The sequence below is a fragment of the Eubalaena glacialis genome, chromosome 2 (assembly GCF_028564815.1).
Source record: "Eubalaena glacialis isolate mEubGla1 chromosome 2, mEubGla1.1.hap2.+ XY, whole genome shotgun sequence".
Classification (NCBI taxonomy): Eukaryota; Metazoa; Chordata; class Mammalia; order Artiodactyla; family Balaenidae; genus Eubalaena; species Eubalaena glacialis.
The window spans coordinates 12,000,679-12,024,708 of NC_083717.1; the positions used below are offsets into that span (position 1 = coordinate 12,000,679).

At 42.5% G+C, this 24,030-nt stretch overlaps 1 protein-coding gene across 14 annotated transcripts in view; it reads right to left on the reverse strand.

Moving 5' to 3' along the window:
- Nucleotides 1–24,030, reverse strand: part of KIAA1217 (KIAA1217 ortholog) — a 516,301-nt gene that overhangs the window by 316,574 nt on the left and 175,697 nt on the right. For all 14 annotated transcript variants that reach the window (XM_061178680.1, XM_061178687.1, XM_061178637.1 and 11 more), the window contains exon 2: nucleotides 16,623–16,906. In XM_061178680.1, coding sequence (XP_061034663.1) covers nucleotides 16,623–16,906 — 284 coding nt within the window. The remainder of the gene's footprint in view (nucleotides 1–16,622; nucleotides 16,907–24,030) is intronic.

Here is a 24,030-nt window from a genome sequence, read left to right on the forward strand (position 1 = left end):
AGCTATGCTGAAAAGATTTATTTAGCAGACTAATCTGAAAATATATACAGCCGTCCCTTGTTATCCACCAGTGACTGGTTCCAGGACCTCCGTGGGTACCAAAATCTGCAGATGCTCAAGTGCCTTATACAAAATGGTGTAGTACAGTCAGCCCTCCATATCCATGGATGCAAAACCCGCAGATAAGGAATGTTGACTATATTGGATTGTAAACGGCAACACAGACTCTCTGCACGTCCTCTCATATATACCAAGTCAACAGCTGGTATGGGGGCTGGAACAGTCCAGACCGAGATACTCCATCAGCATAGCAGCGTCGGTGGAGCAGTGGCATTTGTTTAGCTTTGGGCTGTGTGGAGGCCTGCAAGGACTTCACGGAGCAGGATTAACATGTTACAGCTCATAACCCTGGGACCAACAGAACCACTACGAAACAGATAAGGTTAACAAAACAGCCCACTCTCAAAGAGCATCTTCAACCTGAAGTTTTGGTGTAAAGAAAAACTGACCAACATTAAAAAGAATAAAACAAGGATACATTTTGTAAATCAAGAGCACACTATAGAGCATCACCAAAAGCTTAAGAACACTTGGATTTTTTAATGAAACAATGGAAACCGACTGTGGTAATTCCTTAATGCTAAGTCCTTGATCTGTGCCTCTGTTTTTGTTTGTAGATGTCATTTGCTTTAGAAATTATCCATTCACATTTAGTCGGCTTTTTCTATGGTACTGAGGTGATGATTAATTTTATGTGTCAACTTGGCTAGACTATGGTGCTCAGTTGTTTGGTCAAACAACTGTCTAGATGCTGCTGTGATGGTATTTTTAGATGTGATTAACATTTAAGTCAGCACACTTTTGAGTCAGAGATTGCCCTCCATAGTGTGGGTGGGCCTCATCCAATCAAAGTCTTTGCCTTAAGAGCAAAGACTTACAGTTCCCAAAAAAGGAATTCTGCCTCAACACTGTAACATAGAAACCCTGCCTGAGTTTCCAGCCTGCCGATCTTGGACTCAAGGCAGCAACATCAACTCGTACCTGAATTTCCAACCTCCCAGCTTGCTCTACAGATTTCAAACTTACCACTCCCTACAACTGTGGGAGCCAAGTCCTTAAACTGAATCAGTCTCTTTCTCTCATGCTCACTCTTGTTCTATCTCTAACCTATGGTTCTGTTTCTCTGGAGAACCCTAATAGAGCAGATACTGCCAATACGCTTCTGTCCAGTCTTGTTTCCTGGCTCAGGTCCTGGTCCTCTTCTATCTCTGACTGTGTAACAGTCATTTTCACTTGGAGCTCCTACTGTCATGGCAAGTGCGGTCTGTTAAGACTAAAACTGTTTTTTTTTTTAATTTATTTTTGGCTGCATTGGGTCTTCGTTGCTGCATGCGGGCTTTCTCTAGTTGCGGCGAGCGGGGGTGACTCTTCGTTGCAGTGTGCGGGCTTCTCATTGAGGTGGCTTCTCTTGTTGTGGAGCACAGGCTCTAGGTGCGTGGGCTTCAGTAGTTGTGGCACGCAAGCTCAGTAGTTGTGGCTCATGGGCTCTAGAGTGCAGGCTCAGTAGTTGTGGTGCACGGGCTTAGTTGCTCTGCGGCATGTGGGATCTTCCTGGACCAGGGCTCGAACCCGTGTCCCCTGCATTGGCAGGTGGATTCTTAACCACTGCGCCACCAGAGAAGTCCCAAGACTAAAACTTGAGTAACTGTTTAGTATTAGTGAGTGTGAATGGTATTTAATAAAGAATAAACATATTTGCTATCAAATTAAGATGAAGGAATATAATCAAGTCCATTGGTTATTACACTAGATATCAAAGGACTGAATTTTCCCATTAAAGACAAAGACTGATACATTAGGCTAAAAAAGCAAGCCAAGTTATATGTCATTTCTAATACATATTCATTAATAAAATTTGAAAATAGATGGGTAAAACATACCAGACAAATGCAAACAAGTTTAAAGCAAGAGTGACAATGTTAATATTAAGAAAAGTTAACCACACACTAAACAGAATGTAAAAAGACATAATTTAGGAAGAAGGGCTAATCATCGCAAATTTGTTTGCAACAAATAAAACAACTAAAAACTATAAAGCAAAAATTCTTAAGAATGCAAAAACAGGATAAAAATACAAGTATAGTGAGTGATTTTATCATACTTTGTTTAAAACTGAATAGCAGTAGAATAACACAATAAGGACTGAGAAGCAATGAGTGATAAAAACAACAAACCTAAAAAACAAACAAACAAAACAACAACAAGAAACCTGACATATATATGTGCATACATGGGCATATATAAAAAACATAAAATAGGTAATTTTCCGTGAATATTTACGGCATACTTACATTGACTGCCTATTTGACTATTCAAAAAAATGTTTTTTAACAAATCCTTAAACAAATTTAAAAGTAGGAACTTTACAGACTGCATTCTCTGATCACATCCAGTGAAATTATAAATAAATAATGATAACCTCAACTACTTGGAAATGAAATATTCCTGGGCAATCCTTAAATAAAAGAGAAAAATCAAAACTGTAATTTTCACCTTTCTTTAAACAATGAAACAGAAAATATTTCATACAAAACTGCAGGACAGGGAATTCCCTGGTGGTCCAGTGGTTAGGACTCCACACTCTCACTGCCAGGGCCGGGATTCAATTCCTGGTCAGAGAACTAAGATCCTGAAAGCTGCACGGTGTAGCCAAAAACAAAAAGAAAAACAAAACAAAAAAACCAAAAAAACCCCCTGCAGGACATGGCCCAAGCTGGCGTCAGGAAATATTTGCCCTTAAATGCCTTCATTATTAAATAAGAAATACTAAAAATAAGTGAACTCAATACACATTCTAAGAAAGTATAAAAGACAACAATGATAACTTAAAAAACTAGGAAAAGGCCATTAACTATAATAAAAGCTGAGAGTAACAAGATAGCAAACAATAATATGGAAAAGAAAAATAAATGCAAACTGATTCTTTGAAATAACGAATAAAGCAGGTAAACCCAAGAGAGTACACAAACGACATTTGTTCTCTAGAAGCCTGTATGGGCACTAAGCTTCCTGGTACTTAACCAGAAGTAAAACAGATGTTGTACAGAGCAGCTGGAGAAAGAATCACAGAGATGGGACAAGTACACGGCTGACTTGGAAGAGCAACGGTTCTCGCACTTCTAATATTCAGCACTCTTTCGTATATGAGAATGTTCCAGTCTAACTGAAATGTTTAAAAGCTAAAAGGAAAGAAAGAAGGAACAAAGGAATGGGAAAGGAGGGATAGAGGGAGGCAGAAGGACCCAAAAGATGGAATCCACCCGCAGTAATTACAGTGCATACACCCGTTCCTTTCTCAGGTACATCGCTACCGAAAGTATTACACCAACCACCTGCTCTCCCCTCAGCATCTCGGTGCTGTCCGAGTAGAACTGTTGACTGCCCCAGTGGTGGTCTCAGTAAGTACTCATGAAACAAAGTCCTCACACATTCATTAACCCCTAAGTACATCTTAGGTGCAAGCAGGAGATGGAGCGAGGCCTCTTACTTAATTGCAGTAAGTTGCATCTCCCTCCACACACTGTCAAAATCAACACCTCGGTTCAAAGCTCCATCCGACAGCCCACAACATTAACTCCCTCTTCACAATTCACCCTCACACCTGCGCAGGGTCTGAAAACCTCAGATTAGGGCAAGGGAAGGAGAAAGAAAAGGCCGGACACGACAAAGATGCCGAGATGGGAATGCAAAACGAGGCTGGCGCAAAGCGGGGCTCTGCGAGGGCAAATCTGAGAGCCTTTCAAAAGGAAGACACTATAGAATTGTGTCAAAAAATCCACTGAGCTTCAGACCAGATCTTCCCGCCCATATTCCACCTCCAACATCAGATCCCAAGAGTTAACACTGGTGTCCTTTTCTCCCCATTCCTCTTGTGATGGTGGCTGTAACCTTCAGTGGTACTTCTCTAGATCTTCAGTGGGTCACACAATATGGACGGATGCAGACAGCTTAGTGACTTGCACAAGGAGCTGGCACAGGTGGGAGAAGAGTGGGAACCAGAAACCAGGTCTCGGGGTTTGGGAACCAGAAACCAGGCCTCCCTGGGTGTTCCTGCCTTTCTGCTACACCGCTGCAGTTCTTCGTACCTTCTTCCTTCTCTAATGAGTCGCCAAGTCATTCTCATTTTTTCTTTTCTTTTTTTAAAAAATTTATTTATTTATTTATTTACTTTTGGCTGCGTTGGGTCTTTGTTGCTGCACGTGGGCTTTCTCTAGTTGCGGCGAGCGGGGGTTACACTTCGCTGTGGTCCATGGGCTTCTCATTGCGGTGGCTTCTCTCATTGCAGAGCACGGGCTCTAGGCACGCAGGCTTCAGTAATTGCAGCACACGGGCTCAGAAGTTGTGGCTCTAGAGTGCAGGCTCAGTAGTTGTGGCGCACGGGCTCAGTTGCTCCACGGCACGCGGGGTCCTCCCAGACCAGGGCTCGAACCCGTGTCCCCTGCATTGGCAGGCAGATTCTTAACCACCGCGCCACCAGGGAAGTCCCCATTCTCATTTTTTCATTCGAATATCTGATGTGTCATCATCCTTCCATTCCGGCTGAGCACCATGCCTACTGCCACTACCTTGGACCTTATCACAGCCACCTGGACACTCCATCCGCTTCCAGCCAGCACCCAGGCTTTTCACATGGTCCCTCCTGCGTAGCACTGGAAAGCTAACCTTCAAACTTGGCTTTTATTCCAGTTCCGGGTTCAAGGCTACAGCGGTACACTGTGCCTGCCATTCTGAGCTTTCTGCCGGACATTCAAGGTCCAGTACAATCTGACTTCCCTTTACTTAACTCCACTGACCTCCCCCCCCTTGTCCAAATGGCACTCCCACCTCACCTAGACTGACCTACTCATTGACTCACCAGGGAGCCACCTCCATTCTTGTCACATCACTGCCTCTCCTGGCCACTCCCCTCCATCAGAATGTCTCCACACCTTCATCATATCATTCAGATCATAATCTGTCAATAACCTTGCCATAGATATTTGCTGAATACCTACTATATACTGGGCATTGAGGAAATAGATAATTAGGACAGTCTCCTGTCGCCAATCACCCTCAATCATTCCATGAGACTCCATTCAACATCTGATCTCCTGTACGAAACCTTCCCTCTCTGAAATCTCCCACTGCTCTGAATACAAGCTTTCTCATAACATTCCACCACTTCCTAATGTGTCCCATAAAACAAGAGTCCCCAACAATAATTCTTCAGCAAATAGGTTTGGGAAACACTGCCTACTTCATTCCTCACCCACCTGCTCCCAAATCTCCAACCTGGGATTCACAATGCCTTCTGGCATATTAAAAGATCTGACCAGACCTGCAATGTAGAAATTCATTTAACTTTGGTTAACCAAGAATGTCCCCAAATTGGAAACTTTCTCCCCATTCTCCAAACAGCTATTAACAGCCCAGGGATCTAGGGTTCTGTAGAACATACTTTTACAAAATGCTGGTCTTGATCATTGCCATTGAGAACGTACACTGTTTCGTGCTGTCCTAATGGCACTGGCCTTGACTTCCCCAGGAGAATGCTCTCCTTGATGAGAAGAGTTTTGACATGCGTTCAACACCTGCTACAGTAGAGATATATTATCTCATGTAATCAGCACCCCAACACTATTATCTGTCTCATTTCTATGGTTAAGAAAAAGCCTCAGGGAAACGGACTGACTGTCCTGCAATCACACAGCTGAGTGTCTTAGCACGTATCAACTCACTCATATCGGATCCAAAAGTTGGTACTCTTTCCACTAAAGCGATGTACACTTGGCAGGGCAGGTGTTGTGTTTTGTATTTTTTACATACTGCCCAATGCCAAGCTCATAGTGTAGGACCATGATAAGTAACCATTTGACTGGATTAATCCAAGAAAACACTGCAGGGGGAAGGATGAATAATGGCAAAGAAGTGAGCTTGATGAGTGAGGAGAGTTAGGACAATTCAGACGTTTGCCATATAACTTCTGCATCAATGTGTGGACTGCATCACACCGGTCTTTTTCGGATTCCTCAATACCAAAATTTCCATCTAATTTGGTGGCAATTTTCTCTAGGTTTCACTGATTACCACTTCCCAGGTGTCTCCTGCCACTGCACAGCTCTACTTCGGTTCTTGACTTCCCCCAACTTTCCCACCTACTCCCAGGCACCCTTCAGCAGATTTTCCAGTAGAATCTTATTTTGATTCTTTTTTTTTTTTTTTTTTTTGGAAAGCCCTTCTTAATATAGCACTGCTCTCAAAATGTGTTCTCCTGCTCTTCCACAACACTAATTAAAATGAAAGCTAACGCAGGGGTTGGTGGCACCCAATTAAACATGGATCAAAAGCCATGCGTTATGCATGATCCCCATTCAGTATTCTTTCTCTCTTTTTCTGTATCCTGTATGATTAATGTAAACTGGATGTCAAGTTTACAAGTAAAAACTACACCCCCTTGAATTTAGTCTTTTTTCACTGAGTCCCCGCCACACATCGTACCACGTAATCTTCCAAATCTGCTGAAATACACCTCCCCCACCCTCTAAGCCACAGTGCAAAATATCAGTCTTCTGGGAAATATTTCCAGGCCAGCTCCTTCATCTGGTCCCTTGAGTAGCATCATCTGTTAAGTATCACAGCACTCCTTCTGCTTGTTTTTTTACTGTTGTTTTCCATCACATCCAACTTTAGATGACTATTGTTTCCCTTTAACATATCTAATAGTATTTGAAATTTCTGAGAACAAGAAATGTTTTTATACTGATTCTTTCAGTCCTATCATATTCTTTATTCACAAGCCTCTGGTAGTTCATTAAACACATACTTACACATACACTAATATACATTCTCCAAATACACTGTGTAATCCCGTTATGACATGTGCTCCTTTCATCTGGAGGCACTGCTCTGGCAATAGAAACACTTTCTCAATTTCTACCTTTCTCAGATACACACCACGATTGATGCCATTGCTTCTCTTGTGCCAAATTCCTTTTCTTCCCCAAACTGATTAAAGGCTGATCTAATCAGGAGGCTGGTACTTCAGCCATTCTGGGATCACCACTGAATTTCTTACATATTGATGCTGGGCAAACTGCTCCTCCATTCCAGTCCTTCCTTATTTCTTCAATGTTTTGGAGTATCTTTGGATTCTGTCACCCATCAGAAAGACGGGATAATCTGGAGGGTAAGAGCAAGGCTCCCACACCCAGGTCCTGGTGCTGCTACGTACCTGCTGTGTCACTTTGGGCAAGATCTAACTGCTCTGTGCCATTCTGTTAAGTAAAGTTCATAATAAATAGTGCCCACCCCACTGGGTTTGGGGGAGGATGGACTATACCTATATGTGTAAAGAGCAACAGTGTCACAATTTTGGCGGCTGCCAATAATCTGTAGTCCTTGTAGGTCTTCTCCACTTTTCCACCACGATAAATAACAGCTGAGAAAACAGTGCTAAAGAAAAGCTGAACATTTAACTAAGATTCTCTATGTGCATAGCAGTCTGTGTAAGGGTATTTCTTCCCTCTTCCTGTTTTGACTTGGTATTATTATTTGCTCTGCATACACCGTATTAGATTTCTTAACTGCCAAGAAGTTGTTTCCTTTTCCCTTAAGATTTAGGCAAGAAATTGGTCTGTAAACCCCAATTCAGTCATTAGTTTAAACAGCTAAATATGTTTCTGATGCTAAACATGGCTATTCTACCGTCATCTTCCACTTTGGATTAGGATAAAGTAATAGCTCTAAAGAGGAAATTCTTAGCTGGGGGTCTATCTCCTTTACTATAACATAAGCTTTTCATTTGTGTATTTATTTATTTACAAAACATGTATAATTGTACAAAACCTATCCCCCTACAATGTTAGCCTTTTACCAGATCCCAAGCCCTCCACTACGTCTATGGTCTTAGTGTATCTTTAGTTCCCATTAGCCTTCCCTTCCAGGCTTTGCTGATACATTGATCCATGAATATCAATGCATATTTGTGAATTTTGAACACTTCACATATCTGGGTTGATCAGGGTTAAGACAAATGGGATAGACAAAAATTTGATTAATTTGGAGCTTTTCATACATGACGGAGGGACTACATCTATCCCCAAGGTATAAACTGATAGCCTGAAACCATGGCATGAGGCGTGATCCAGTGTGATGGAAGTTCTGCTACGACACAAATTCATCAAAAATAAGTCTAAAGATGTCATTACATGGAGATTAAGAGAGACAAACCATTATGGATAAAGAAAGCTAAGAGGATATACTGTACAACACAGGGAATATAGCCAATATTTTATAATAACTATAAATGGAGTATAACCTTTAAAAATTGTGACTCACTATCTTGTACACCTGTAACATATAATACTGTACATCGGGACCTTCCTGGCAGTCCAGTGGTCAGGATTCCATGCTTCCACTGCAGGGGGCATGGGCTGGATACCTGGTCAGGGAACTAAGATTCCGAAAGCCATGCAGTACAGCCAGAAAATATATATAGGGGACTTCCCTGGTGGCGCAGTGGTTAAGAATCCGCCTGCCAATACAGGGGACACGGGTTCAATCCCTGGTCTGGGAAGATCCCACATGCCGCGGAGCAAGTGGACCCGTGCGCCACAACTACTGAGCCTGCACTCTAGAGCCCTCGAGCCACAACTACTCAAGCCCACACGCCTAGAGCCTGTGCTCCGCAACACGAGAAGCCACCACAATGAGAAGCCCATGCACTGCAACGAAGAGTTAGCCCCCGCTCGCCGCAACTAGAGAAAGCCCGTGCGCAGCAACAGACCCAATGCAGCCAAAAATAAATAAATAAAATAAATAAATTTATTAAAAAACCCCCAAAACAAATATATATATATATATATATATATAGTACATCAACTACACTTCAATGAAAAAAGGTGCCATTACATGCAGATGTAAATATATGTTAATATATGTATATTACATATAAATGTGATTGATGCTAGTGTACAGGTAGGCATAAAGTGTTATGTACAACAAAGTAGATAAAACCATTCATTACATTTGGGAAAGCTAATATAAGGAAATGGGGGTGGGGGAGGATTTCTTTCTTAAACTAAATTCCACAGCCAAAATCTGCATAAACCAAATATCCCTGTAGGTGCTAGAACCAAGATGCTATGGTGAAGGGAAGTGACAGATGCCACTTCTGGGCCAACATATTTAAGAGGCTGTGCAGAACCATTGGCTCTCTCTTTCCCTATCATGGTGACTTGGAATCCATGTGTTAAGATGGCATCACCACATCATGGATATAGCCTGAATCACAAAGTCATTGCAAGGACAGCTTCTCTGGAGAGGTGTGCAAATAACTGACTTTGTGTGCATGAGAAATAAAACGTTTTTGTGTCATATCACAAAAAACCTACAGGGTTTACTTGTTATGCAGCATAATCAAGACCATCCTGATTAACACGCCAGTTGTAAGGTATACCTCTCCTCTTGGCTCCTTTCTCTTTATAACTCCCATTTGAATGGGGCCAGCCAGCTACTGAAAGCTAGCATGCAGTGGGGAGAAGTCAGCAGAGGTAACCTGCACCCTCGTCTGTGATTTGTGACATCAAACACCTTCCCCACAATAATATGTTACTTGCTTTGCCCTGAAATCGTGTTACCCTCATTCTTCGTCTGGGAGGCACACAGCACAGCCCTTGAAATCACAGGCTCCCTGTGACTGGCAGTATTTTGATCTGGTAACACTGCCTCCTCTCATCTATGAACTTGGCTTTTCATCCAGAAAGCTTCCTCTACTGAAGGTAAGGTCAAGATCACACAAATTGTTGGTAGCACACTTTCCTTTTTAAAAACTATTTCACCTTCTACATTCTGTGTATACTTCACAGAAACATTCCATAGCTCCTGATAATTTCCTTGTTTTTTGCAAGACGGAGGTTTTTTGTTTTTTTTCCCCCTCTTTCTTTCCATTGTTGATACCCTTAATTGTTCTCAGTGAGTTACTAAGGAACAGGAGTAAGAATGCCTTCATTCTACCACCTGGAAACAGTGCTCACTTCTTAATACCTGCTCTTCTGATTCAAATGCAGTTAAGACTTCTCTTGTCTTCTGTCTTTAACTGTGTGATTTTCATGATTCTTGACAAAATCAGTTATATACCATCTGAAAAGGAGATGTCAGTCAAAGGAATGGATGTTTATTTAATTGACATAGAGCTGATTTACAATATTGTGTTAGTATCTGGGGTACAGCAAAGTGATTCAGTTATATATATATGTTTTTTCAGATTATTTTCCATTATAGGTTATTACAAGATATTGAATATAGTTCCCTGTGCTATACAGTAAATCTTTGTTGCTTATCTATTTTACATACAGTAGCTTGTATCTGTTAATCCCATCCTCCTAACTTATCCCTCCTCTCCTCCCTTTCTCCTTTGGTAAACAAAAGTTGGTTTTCTATGTCTGTGAGTCTGTTTCTGTTCTGTATATAGATTCATTTGTATTATTTTTTAGATTCCACATATAAGTGATATCATACGATATTTGCCTTTCTCTCTCTGACTTACTTCACTTAGTATGATAATCTCTAGGTCCATCCATATTGCTGCAAATGGCATTATTTCATTCTTCTTTATGGCTGAGTAATATTCCATTGCATATATATACCACATCTTAAACCAATTGACTGTTGATGGGCACTCTGGTTGTTTCCATGCCTTAGCTATTGTAAATAGTGCTGCTATGAACATTGGGGTGCATTTATCTTTTCAAATTAGAGTTTTTGTCTTTTCCTATGTATGCCCAGGAGTGGGATTGCTGGATCATATGGTAGCTCTATTTTCAGTTTTTTAAGGAAACTCCATACTGTCTTCCATAGTGAAGGAAGGGATAATGTTGAGCTTGAACTTGAAACTCTAGTTCCAAGTTCCATAGTACAGCTCTTCACTAATGGATAAAGTCCTTTAGAGGCTGTTTAAAAGACTAGCATGAACTAGAACTTGAGATGGTTCTGAGTAAACAGACTGATAGATATCTTCCTTATCTTCACTTCCACAGTTGGCAGCATAATTACATACAGGCTCCAGATATGCTGGACTACATACAGTAGACAGTGGAAGTGGTGCCCAACTCACCAGGAATGGAGAAAACAGCTCTAGTGTCATTTCCACACGGACACACAAGAGAGACACTAGGGAGACCTGAGGGGCACTCAGAGACAGCAACAGGTCGGACAAAATGCCTCCTGGACTTACGGACCCCATTTCAGATACTGTCATTGTTCATGTACTTATCTCCTTATTTTAACCCTCCACAATGTTCACGTTAAAGGAAAATAACCTTTATAGCTCTCTCACTCTTTGTACTGAATGGAAGAACACATTAGACTTTTACGTTAAAATGTACAGTGGTCCCTGGGAGCCATGGGAGATTGGATCCAGGACCCCCCTCGGATACCAAAATCCAAAGATGCTCAAGTCCCTTACATAAAATGGCATAGTATTAGCATATAACCTATGTACGTCCTCCCATATACTATAAATCATCTAGGTCACTTATAATACCTAATACAATAGAAATGTTATATAAATAGTTGTAAATATAATGCAAAGGCTATAGAAGTAGTTGCCAGAGCTCAGTAAATTCAATTTTCGCTTTTTGGAACTTTCTGGAATTTTTCTTTCCCAATATTTTCTATCTGCGGTTGGTTGAATCCAAGGATGTGAAAGCCGCAGATACGGAGGGCCGACTGTGTCCCTCTTTCCTCCAAAGATTTGACCGCATCAGATATAAGAATACACATAAACTAATACTCTGTAGAATACTATATACCTAGTTAGTTAAATAGAAATTCTGTGTGTAACTAGGAATAAGGACTGAAAAATTATTTTCAGAAGGGTTTCTGAGACTAGGAGTGGACAGCTGGCTTCCGTAGGAGAGGCCAGTTGGACATCTGTTTCTTCACTAGAAAAGACATGAAAGAAGAGCATTTCCACACTGTAGAGTGACACAGTGACGATGACCGAGAGAGATGGCTGAACTACAGACCTTTCTGAACTCAGAGCTATTTCCAAAAAGTAACTTTCTTTCAAGGTAAAATATATACTCGAATCTATTTTCTATGGTTATCTCATATGCTCGGGAACTGAATAAGATTTCTCTTTTTAAAGAAATGGCAATGGAATGAATGTCTCTATTGCCTGACCCACTGTGAGCTACATAATTTGTTATCAAAACTTTAGAAAAATGAAAGGCAGAGGAAGCAAACACCAAGGTCAATAACAAATGGAGAGACCACAGACTTGGGAAATTCAGACCCTGGCCGACCTGCTGGCTTCTTGACTTGAGGGTAATTGTTTATTTAGCCTTCCTTAGCTTCTTAGCCTCAGTCCCCTCTGACTGACAAAACTGTCATCAATCTCTTTACCCCTGGATTCCCCACCGCTCTCTATCTGTACCAAACAAATGGTACCTATCACATTCTAATTGTATTAGAAATATTCACTCATTCATTTATTCATTCAACAAAAATTAATCATGCCTAATTTTGGTTGTGTGCTCCCTTAAATGCTGACTTTACAAAGGTGGTTCAGACAAAGTTCTTGCTCCAAAAGCATATTTTAGATGGGAGAAGAAACATAAGTAAAAGCACAATAAAGGCACGATTAGATGCTACAATACAGGTACTGCAAGATGCTATGACCAGCTCAGCAGGTGTGACATTTAGGCTGGATCTGGAAAGATTAGTCTCTGTATGTGAATGCCTTATTTCTTTTACTGACTTGAAGGCAGGGGCCATGCCTCTTTGTCTGTATTTCTCACAATGCCTTTTCCATGGTAGGTGCCAAATAAATATATATGGGATGAATAAGTGAAAGAAATCCAAATTTGAAGCTTTTAATGAAGGAAAAATACAAGCAAATTTCAGAAATATAACAAAATTGTGCTCTGACAATGGGAAAAATTAACACCTTCAGGTACTCAAATATGTGTTGATAAAAAAGTGAAATGACTTTAAATACTAATTTGAAAATAAGAGCCTCCGAGACTCTTCTTTTGGACATCACAAATCAGAATACTGTAATGCTAAGAGCTGCCACTGAAACAGGAAGAGAATCCGTCATTTTCTTTCTCAATACTCTGTGACACAGGTATTATCTTCCCTTGACAAATGAGGTAACTGAAACAGAAAGATTAAGTCATCAGCTCCAAATCATACACCGAGCATATGGTGGAGACTGGATTCCAACCCGGTCCTGCCTGACCCCAGAGCCAAGCCTTTCGCTGCCAGATGATGCAGCTTCACAGCCTGACTGCCTCACAGGAGTATGCTGGGGAGTCATAAAGATTCCGTCTACTATACGCACATAAGCTCTATCCTGCGATACTGTCATCTGCATTTTTTAAAGATAGTAGAAGAGACTAAAGGAAACCTTTGTGCTTTTCAATAATTTAGACTGAAGAAAATTCTTGACTGACTTATTTTCAAAGTCTCCAGTATAAGTTTTCAACCAGGAATCTTCCAAGTGTTTGAATTCATATTTCAAAACATAAGGCGTGCTCTGATTCTCCTGATGTTTGATACCAAGGAATTAGAACCTGGATTCCCTTAGCACCAAGATATTTCATGTATAGTACCGGATACAGCATTTTCGTCACATTATTCTTGATTTCTCTCACTGGCACTCTTCTCACTAAGGCCACCTTTATGGGAAGCAACCAAGAAAACAGCCACCAGAAGAGTATGTGGTGTTTACAAACTCCATATCTGGAAAGTGCATCAGACTTGTGATATTTGCATTCCTCCTTATGGCTGGTCACGTGATCTTCCTGTAAAGGAAGCCTGGAATAATCCATTGTCACAAGGTCAGGGAGGAACAAAGGGTGTTGTGGAGAAGAGGATAGGAAAGAGGAAATGGGCAGTAGGAGAAAAAGAATGAAAAAGACAGAAGGTGAAGTGCTGTCCATAGGAATTTCCTAAGTCGTCACCTAAGCTTATCTCTAATGTTTACAATGCTGATTAAGGTTCCTTTGCAACACAGCAGCAGAAGAAAAAATGTACACACAGATCCAGCATCACAGCCTTTCCCCTTTTGGATAGTCAGCTTGGAATACACAAGAATTCATCTCAAATTACCCAACGAAGGGGCAGCTGGGCAGCTGACCAGCCGTGGCCAGACTACATTATGGCGGAGATGCAAGTGACAGGAGATTGGAGCTTGAGGCCACTCAGCCACATTCATTACTCTCTGTCTTTTGACACCATCGCCCTTTACAACCTTCTGGTTATTTTTAGGCCCCCCATATAATAACTTTATCCAAAGCCATCATCATCATGGTAGTAGCAACAATTATGACATCACAAATAATAACAGTTACAGCAATTGAAAAAATTTTTAAATGGAAAATTTACCATTTTTGACAGACTAATTTCTATATTTCTTTGCAAAATAATACATTTTAACTTCAAAAATATACATTTGCCTTCCTCACTCAACACAAATCAACTCTCTAGCCTCCTTCACCCAGATTGCTGTCCCTATAGTCTCTTTCTCTCTCTCTCTCTATCTCTTTGTCTCTCTCTCTCTCTCTCTCTCACACACACACACACACACACACACACACAGACACACACACACACCCCCCACATGTCCCTTACACCCCATACACAGACCATACTATCTGCTCTATACGCAATGATTTTCAACTAATAGAACAGTGGAATAAACAAGGATTTAGACTTAACTGGATTCAAATTCCAACTTTTCTTTAGCAAATCGTATAATCGTAACTGTCCTGAGTTTCCTCAATCCGAAGAGCACTGGATAAAGTACGATGCCTCACATATTATGACACAGAGGGAGGCACAAACTCCATTAATTAAATGGATAGTGTCCAACTATCAACAGAAAATAGAGGTATTTTTGTTATATGTCAATTATATCTCAATAAAACTGGGGTGGGGAGATGAATTTAAAAAATAAATAAATAGAAATAAAAGAAAATGGGGTATTTTCTATACATGCTTGAAATGAAGATGGCCATCCTTTTCTTATTTACTGAAGAATTAATCTGCTCATCTCTACATCAACCCAGATTCTTCTTTTGTTTCTCTTCTTCTGGGCCTACTGCCTCTTGGGAATGTGAACTTTTCAACATGCAGTTCATGAGGCATATTTCACATTTTTAGGCACTCTGATAAAGATTTCACAGAAGAGAAGCTTCCATTTAAAGGGGCACAGGAGATTGAGGATAAAGTATAGATTTAAATTACTCAGGCTGGTGCCCATCTCCATTTCCACGGACGATCAAAAGCCGAGTTAGACATCGCTTTTGTAACTAACTGGCAAGAGAGCAGACTTAAAACACAGAGCTTGTCTCTACCTGTCTCTCTACTAATTTCAATTAGTGTTGAAATCAATAACAGCCTGCCCTTGTACCCGACCAGTCCTATGGCTAAGTGTGCTCTGCTTCCGTTACCATGGTCTCCATCCGCAGATGGAGACGCCTATCTGTGAGGGGTACAGAGGAGGGTGCCCCCCCATCTCCTGTAACCCCAAACCCACGCTGTCTGCTAAAAAGTAACTACACACAGACAAGAAACAAAAACATCCTGAGGCACAGCCGGGTGACATCTGTACGGCTGTCAAGATAACCTGAGAAAACAGGTAGCTGATGACAGCAGAAAGCCAAGCGTGCAAAAGGAAAACACCTCCGATTAGAAAAGAAAAAAGAGCAGGAAACAAAACCCTAATGTCAGCTTTTTAAGGAAAAGGGGTTTATCACAAGTCTACCCCTTTGCATGCTCTGTTTTAGCCTGAAAAATGTATGTACGTATGTATGCATGTATTCATTCATTCACTGTGCCCAGCACTCAGTGCTATCGGGGTACACATTAGTTGGTCCCGTGCTTTACTCAGTTAAGTGATACCCGTGCATTGCCTGCACTTTACATGTATTTGTGGTTGAACCTGGGACGCTCTTTTAGGGGAACTGCATATTCTCCGGGTCTCTCTTCTCTCACCTCCGGTTCTCTTACTGTTGCTGGTAAAGAGGGCTGAGCCGTCGGGTCAAACCAATCTGCCTCCTTCCCATAACCCCCCAAAGATATCTGGGACAACGCAACAGTGGGAACAATCCACTCAACTATTTGTTTCCCCTTTAAACTGAAGGTCTTTACTTTCCTTCATATTCATTAAAGAATGAGCTTTGCACGGGGAGGGGGAATCGGATGAAGGTGGTCAAAAGGTACACACTTCCAGTCATAAAATAAATAAGTACTCAGGATGTAAAGTAAACATGATAAACGTAATAACACTGTTGTAGGTTATATATGAAAGCTGTTTAGAGAGTAAACCCTAAGAGTTCTCATCACAAGGAAAAAAAAATTTTTTCTATTTCTTTCATTTTGTATCTAAATGAGATGATAGATGTTCATTAAATTTTCTGTGATAATCATTTCGTGATGAATGTAAGTCAAATCATTATGCTGTATGCTTTAAATGTACAGTGCCATAGGCCAATTATATCTCAATAAAAGTGGAAGAAAAAGGAAAAAAAAAAAAAGAATGAGCTCTGCAGAGTGAAATGGCAGCATATTTGTACCTGGTCTCTCAGCCTCTCTTGGTGGCCCATGATGGCTGTGGCATGATGGGGGTATTTCTGCTTCAGATGTTCTAGGAAAGCTTCTCTCTTACGATCCATCTCTGATGTTTGCATTCCCAGTATTTCTTTGGAACTTCGAGGTCCACCTAGAGTGTGTCTCCTTGGGATGTTTCGGGAAGATTTGGAAGCTGAAACACGACTGTTTCCATTAGAAAGGCGTTCCTTGGTTCTGCGACATTCTGCATCTTCTAAGGATGCTACCTGCAGATTGCTCTTTCCTTGTTCTGAAAAACAAAAAAGATACACCTCACAATTAATGATTTCACACTAGAAATCTCATTTACAGAGCACCAAGAGCATTTGTGGCAGCTGTTAATACATGAATGCAACTTAGCACATTTGTGCGTGTGTGTGTATGTGTGGCAAGAAGGGGAGCAAATCAACAATCGAAAGAAATATGCAAAACTGCACTTTAGAAATCAAGATGTTGCAGCAAAATCTCTACAATTTCTGACTCTTTCCTTGAGGTTATTCAAAACGAGAACCCCTGGTCGGACTAGTTTGCAGGCAATTTGGGTTACCCTTCACCTTCATCTGTAATTACAGAAAAGTTAACTTCCGTGATTCTGATTATTTCTTTATTTTTAAACACAGTTTCATCCTGGTAACAGGATTTTTTATATTTTTATAATCTGAAGGTGGTTTCTGAAACATTTGTTTTATCTCCAAGACCAAAAATAGCCATTATAATCATGGACATGTGAACCACTTGAAAATTCAATTTCTCCCTGTTATCACAAACCAAGCAAGCAGAAGAATATTATTACAGGTAATAATCAAGGGGATGTAAAGGCTTAGACACGTTTTACTTGAAACAGACTTTATCTGAAATACTCAATGAAAAGGGAAGAGAGATGGTGCATTTTGAAGGTCTTGACCCAGACACCTGGCCTCTGAGCTGGCCAGGTAAGAACAAGTGATTCCTACTTAGAACTGAGCAACTGAGGCCGGCAATGACCATGCATAGGGAATCTCCACTCATTCTCAGTGGATGGCAAATGGAGCGTCAGGTTTGAATATTCCAGTTAACTGAGAAAGAGGAGTTACTTTTTTTTTTTTTTTAATGAATTTATTTATTTTTTATTTATTTATTTTTGGCTGTGTTGGGTCTTCGTTGCTGCGTGCGGGCTTTCTGTAGTTGCGGCGAGCGGGGACTAATCTTCATTGCAGTGCGCGGGCTTCTCACTGTGGTGGCTTCTCTTGTTGCAGAGCACGGGCTCTAGGCAAGTGGGCTTCAGTAGTTGTGGCACGCGGGCTCAGTAGTTGTGGCTCACAGGCTCTAGAGCGCAGGCGCAGTAGTTGTGGCGCACGGGCTTAGTTGCTCCGCGGCATGTGGGATCTTCCCGGACCAGGGCTCGAACCTGTGTTCCCTAGAAGGGCAGGCGGATTCTTAACCACTGCACCACCAGGGAAGTCCCAGGAGTTACTTCTTAAAAAAAACCCCAAAACAAAACAGAACAAAAACGAGAATAGGAAGAGAAAGTAATAAGCATTCTGAAGTACTTCAGAAGCTTGCAAGTTCTCTTCATGTAGAGCAGCTCATATACAGTAACACAGACGCAGGCAGAGTAAGGTATCCTTGTCCACTGAATTCCCTGGAAAAAGCACAGGGCTGGGTCTCAGGAGTCCTGCCTTTAATCCTAGACTGAGGACAAACAATGGGACCTCTCTCAGCCTCACTGTTTTCATTAATAAAATAAGCATGGTTGAACTGGTATTAGATATGCAAATTTAAATCTTTTAAATACTCTCTATTTGTTAATTTTTAAATTATTTTTTGGCTGTGCCACGCCAGGCAGCATGTGGGATCCTAGGTCCCCGACTAGCGACTGAACCCGTGCCCCCTGCATTTGAAGCATGGAGTCTTAACCACTGGACTGCCAGGGAAGTCCACTTTTAAAAAATTTTTAAAAAAATTTTTTTATCATAAATATACTCTAAATTATTTAAAAAAATAAGTTTCCAATTTAAGAGTGTATTTGCTAATTATTTATCTTTAAAAATTAAGTACAGGGTTTCCCTGGTGGCGCAGTGGTTGAGAATCTGCCTGTCAATGCAGGGGACACAGGTTCGAGCACTGGTCTGGGAAGATCCCACATGCCGCGGAGCAACTAGGCCCATGAGCCACAACTACTGAGCCTGCGCGTCTGGAGCCTGTGCTCCGCAACAAGAGAGGCTGCGATAGTGAGAGGCCCGCGCACCGCGATGAAGAGTGGTCCCCGCTTGCCGCAACTAGAGAAAGCCCTCGCACAGAAACGAAGACCCAACACAGCCATAAATAAATAAATAAATGAATGAATGAATGAATGAATGAATGAAAATTAAGTACAGAAAATACACCCAATATTTAAGAGTTCTAGACTAGAGTCTCAGAGAACTAAATCTTGACGTCAGTGATATAAACCAACACGTGTCCAGAGTTTACACATAAACTAGCTCCTCCAGAGGCAATGACACCAATACAGTTTCCCTCTTCTTTACCTAGAAATGCTTGTGTCTAGAACTGTAGGTACAACGCCCTTGCTTAGGCACAGAAAATACTGTAATCTTCGGTTCGTTGTCCTGCTCCAGTTTTTCACCCTTAGATGTGTGTTCTGGGAATAATTCTTCTCGTTTACCCTTCCCTTCTCATTACATGGCTAATTACAGCATCTCCATCAGATACTGATGAGGAAAGCGAAGGAAAAAAATAGCCCAATTAGTTCATTCTACTTTTCATTAGTTTCAGCAGTACGTTTAGAAGGGGAGACGACAGAACTATTGGATTAAAAGATATTGAAAAAAACAAATAAATAAAAAGGCTCTGGGACTCAGTATGAAACCAGGGAGGCTCAAATCACTCCTGAAATAATGGAATTGAAATCTGGAAGAATGGGTGGAAATTGTTCCCTTTTCCTCAGATGATGAGAAGAGTCTTCCACTGAAAACCACCTTGAACATGGGAGCACCTCAAGTTACGCAATTATTGAGTGAAGTATTTTTTCAATAGGGAAGGGGATGGCTGTGGGAATTACATAGAAGCCCTGAGTACTAGGCCCTGCTTCACTGCCTACTCCACATGTGGTTTTAGCCAAGCCATCTGGTGTCTGTCTGTCTTGATTTCCTACCTACAAAATGGAGAGTTCAATAATATTACCTGTGCTATTGATACTGCAGGATCAATAAGAAAATTGTGAGAAGAGAACTCGACTGTTTATTACGAGCTTTCATGCATGTGTTTCTTTGGAATTTCCCTTAGCACCCAGCCCATGCTAATCATTAGTAAGCATCCAATAAAGACCTTCGGGCTGGGGAAAAAAAAGATATTGGGAGATTAACTATAATTCCATTCATTTAGTTTACCTTCTCATTATATGGGCTCACGTGATGGCTACCTTATTTGTGGTTTCTTCTCTAATGACACAGAGGTAACAGGATCTACTGGATAAAGCCAGGTGCAGAAAATGCCGTATCTCAGGTTGGTAAATATGTGGGCAATCTGAAGAGGTTCAGCCTTATCTTTTTGAGTGAGTGTGTGCATGTGAGTTTTGTATTAGCCAAAATTGCTATATACGTGATACAACACAGCTGACTTACAAATGGATTTTTACGATTACTTTTTTTTTCTTTTTTCTTGACTGCACTGCACGGCTTGTGGGATCTTAGTTCCCCAACCAGGGATTGAACCTGTGCCCCCTGCATTGGAAGCATGGAGTCCTAACCACTGGACCGCCAGGAAATGCCCTTGATTACTTTTGACATCATAAAAATAATATATTTTAAAAGTCATCCAGGACATCTAGATTAATTAGCAGGACGGAATCGCTGGGAAGGTGATTTCTTCACCTGGACATAACACACAAATATCCACATCCACCCATAAGGATAAACACTCCTGTTCTTCAGCTACCAACAAGGGCAGAAAGTTCCATTTGGCCTTGCTTTGCCACACAGACTCACAAGAACTATTCTGTTTCATCTCAGGATCCTCAGAAGGGGTCAAAACAGCCAGAACAGCAGTCCCTTGGAGACTGGAGAGTTTTGCACGTTCTTTGAAATAAATTGGGAAAGGAGCGGGGAGGGGCAGAGCTGGAGTTCAGAGTCGATCTATCAGCATCCACCTTTGAGCAGCCCCCAACTCTGTGACCCTCCAAGCCCCACCCTTCCTAACACTGCCCACTAAGAAGGTCACGTCAATCTTAGGTTACTTTCCCATTTTTTCTGTCTTGTGGATTCTTCTAAAATGTCTCCAGGGGCTTACGGAGGTTTAAGGCGAGGTGGAGGACAGCAGCAACGGCACCAGTGCACAGCCCGGGGCAGACATCTAACTGCCCTGGGCGCCCACTCCCTCCCCGGCCTCACCTGCCTGCCCCTCACTCAGCTCTGGGCCCCCACCTGCTCACGGGGCCCCACCAGGCCCCTGCTCCACTTTCACGGCACCCATAATAACCCAACGCCGTTCCCACACGAAGCCTCCTGTTCACTGGAGCCTTTCCCACTACGAGACTCAGTTCTTGGAAGCTACCGACTCCCACGCCCGAGGGACAGGAGACGGCTCTCCCGTTCTGGTCATCTGGGGAGAATGGGATCTTTCAGCCGAGCAGGAAACAAACAAAGGGGAGCAGCAGAGGGTGTGTGATCACAATTCCACAGCTCGGAGTCAGAGGTCTCAAGTCCCACCAATTCCGCACTATCCACACGGACACGCTGCCCAAGGCGTGGAAACAGAAACACAGTTCTAACCTTGCCTGGAGTGCACTTTGGTGCTAACATTTAAGTCTGGGTGTGTCAAGCTGTTTACTATTCTGGGAATCGGTGTCAAACAAATAATGAAGCTGGAGCCTGAAGACAAGGCTTCCAGTTTTCCCTCCCTGCCCCTCCCCAGCCCAGAGCCATCCCTCCCGCAGTTTCCAGCAGGGGCAAGAGCAGGACGGGAGCTTCCAGTGGAGAATGGCCCCTCCAACCTTTCCCAAGCAGGAGTGGGTGGGGATCAAGAGGGCAGAAGTGCCAGAGAGAGACTCTTCTGAGTTTCAAAGGGCCTCCTGGCTGGGATGGAGACTTCTGGAAAGGAAAAGTAGAAAGTGGGGACATGGGGAGGGGCAGGTATGTACCAGGTATGCCGGGGAGGCGGAGGATTATGGAAGATGGGTCATCCAAAGGTAGACATCCACACAGCAAATCATCCTGCAGGCGGGAGACCGTGGGAGCTGCCGAGACTGGCTTCTTGGCCCCCGCTCGGGTTGCCTGGGCTGGGTCGGCTGACCTGCAGTCCGGGATCTGGACCTGGCATCATTTAGGCATTCCACGCCTGCCTGCTACCTGAGAGCCAGGAACAGGGCTGATGGCTTTCCTGACACTGTATTCCTGGGTCAGATTAGGCAGGCCCTGGCCTCCTAGGGAAGGAGTCCCCCACTGCTTCACAGTGGCTGCTGGTCAGCTGTCTCTAAGGTGTCGCTTTTTCAATTGTGCCGGGATGCTCTCTTGCATCGGAACATCGCGGGGAGTTGCAGCTTTGACTCGCTGTACAATCTATCTGGATCTACCATGGCAGCAGCCACATTTTGTCTGTCCGTGTATTCAAACCGTAACATACTCCTGTGCACACAGAAGAAAAGTGCATTTTCCAGTCCCCTTCATCTAGCTGGGGCCTTGTTCTAATCCCGGTCAATGCAATGTGGGCAGAAGTGATGTGGGCCACCTGTAGTCCTGGCCCCTGACCTCCTGAATAATCTTCCGTGCCCTTTCTCTTTCCCCTTTGGCCGGTTAAATGCAAAAGCTCCAGCAGAAGCCTCCCAGAGCCTGGGGAATGGCGTCATAAGTGGACAGAAGGAACCTAGGTCCCAGGGTGGCCTGGAGGTAAACCATCCAGCAGATCCACTCCGCCAAGAATGTCCACATTCCACTGCGTTCAAAAAAATTAACCTTGATTATGCTAAACCACAGACATTACAGCAATCAGGTTATCTGACTCCTATGTATCACATATTCTGTTGGGGGCCCACAGGGTTCCTCAGTTTGCCAGCTCTCTTCTTAATATCATAAAGATCACCACCAGAGACAAATTGGCACAGAAATTACAGCTGAAACCAGATCATTATGTACATTCCTCTACAAACCTTACAAAATTTAAAAAAAGAGAAGGTTTCTGGTAGAGATTTTAGACAAAATAGCAACAGCCCCTCCCCTACCCAGGAAAGCATTCTTGTCTCAAAGGTTGGTTTGCTGATTAATTGATTGATTCATTTTTTGCAAATATTTATTGAGTGACTGCTCCAAACACTGAAAGGAGTTAGGAAGTGTAGTGAAATGGCGATCTAGACAGACTTAATTCCCTTCCCTCAAAGAGGATCCACATTATAATTAGGGAGACAGACAACGAACAGATAATGTGTATATAAATGTCACATAGTGATAAGTGCTCTGAAGGGTAAAGCAGGATAAGAGACAGAAACTGATGGGGCAATTTTAGAGGAGACCGGAGCGGAGGCCAAAATGTCTGGGACTCCCCGAGCTTGCACCCTGTGGAGCTGCCAATACTATTTTTTTTCCGGCTTCATTGAGATATAATTGACATATAACCTTGTCTGAGTTTGAGGTGTACAATGTATTGAATTGATACACTTATATATTGTGAAATGATTACCACCATAGTAAATACTAGTATCTTAAGACACGGGAGAATCAGGGGTGGTAGAGGTAAGCAGGTGGCTGACTGCACTTCACGTGCACAGGGGTTTCAAGACCTTTGGGGCCAGAGCAAAAGCAGTTGCCTCAGGGCTGCTGTGGGCGGACAGGCATCCCCAGGAACCCCCAGGACCACTCTTAGGAGCCCAGGACCTTCAAAAGAAGTGTGATACGGTTAGATTCAAATTCAACTGCTAATTACTAAGCACCTCTCTGCACTTGGAAGTACCCTTTCACACTGTTATTACTCACTAGCTGACGATTTAGCCCTGGGAGCCTCATTTATAAGAGCTATTCTCGAGGTGACCATATGCGCCCAGTTTGCCAAACAGTTCTGGGTTACAACTGTCGTCCCAGCGAAATTATTTAGAGCATTCCCCCCTTTCACTCTCAAAACTGTCTCGGTTTGAACAAGTTACATGATCACCCAAGGGATCCTTATCTATTGTAGATTGATAAACTCAAAGCCCTGGGGTGGTATAATTAGCCTTCTGTTCAGCGCGTATTTCTTGATCGCCGTCCCATGCCTGGTGCTCAGTTAGGTGCTGGGGATGTGAAGACAAAGAAGGCATGTTCTCTGCCCCCGAACACCACACTGCCACCGGCATTACGATGTCAAATACGATCAAGTGTGCAAGGATAGGAATGGGCGTGTGGTATCTCGGGTGATGCGGGCATCAGAGGC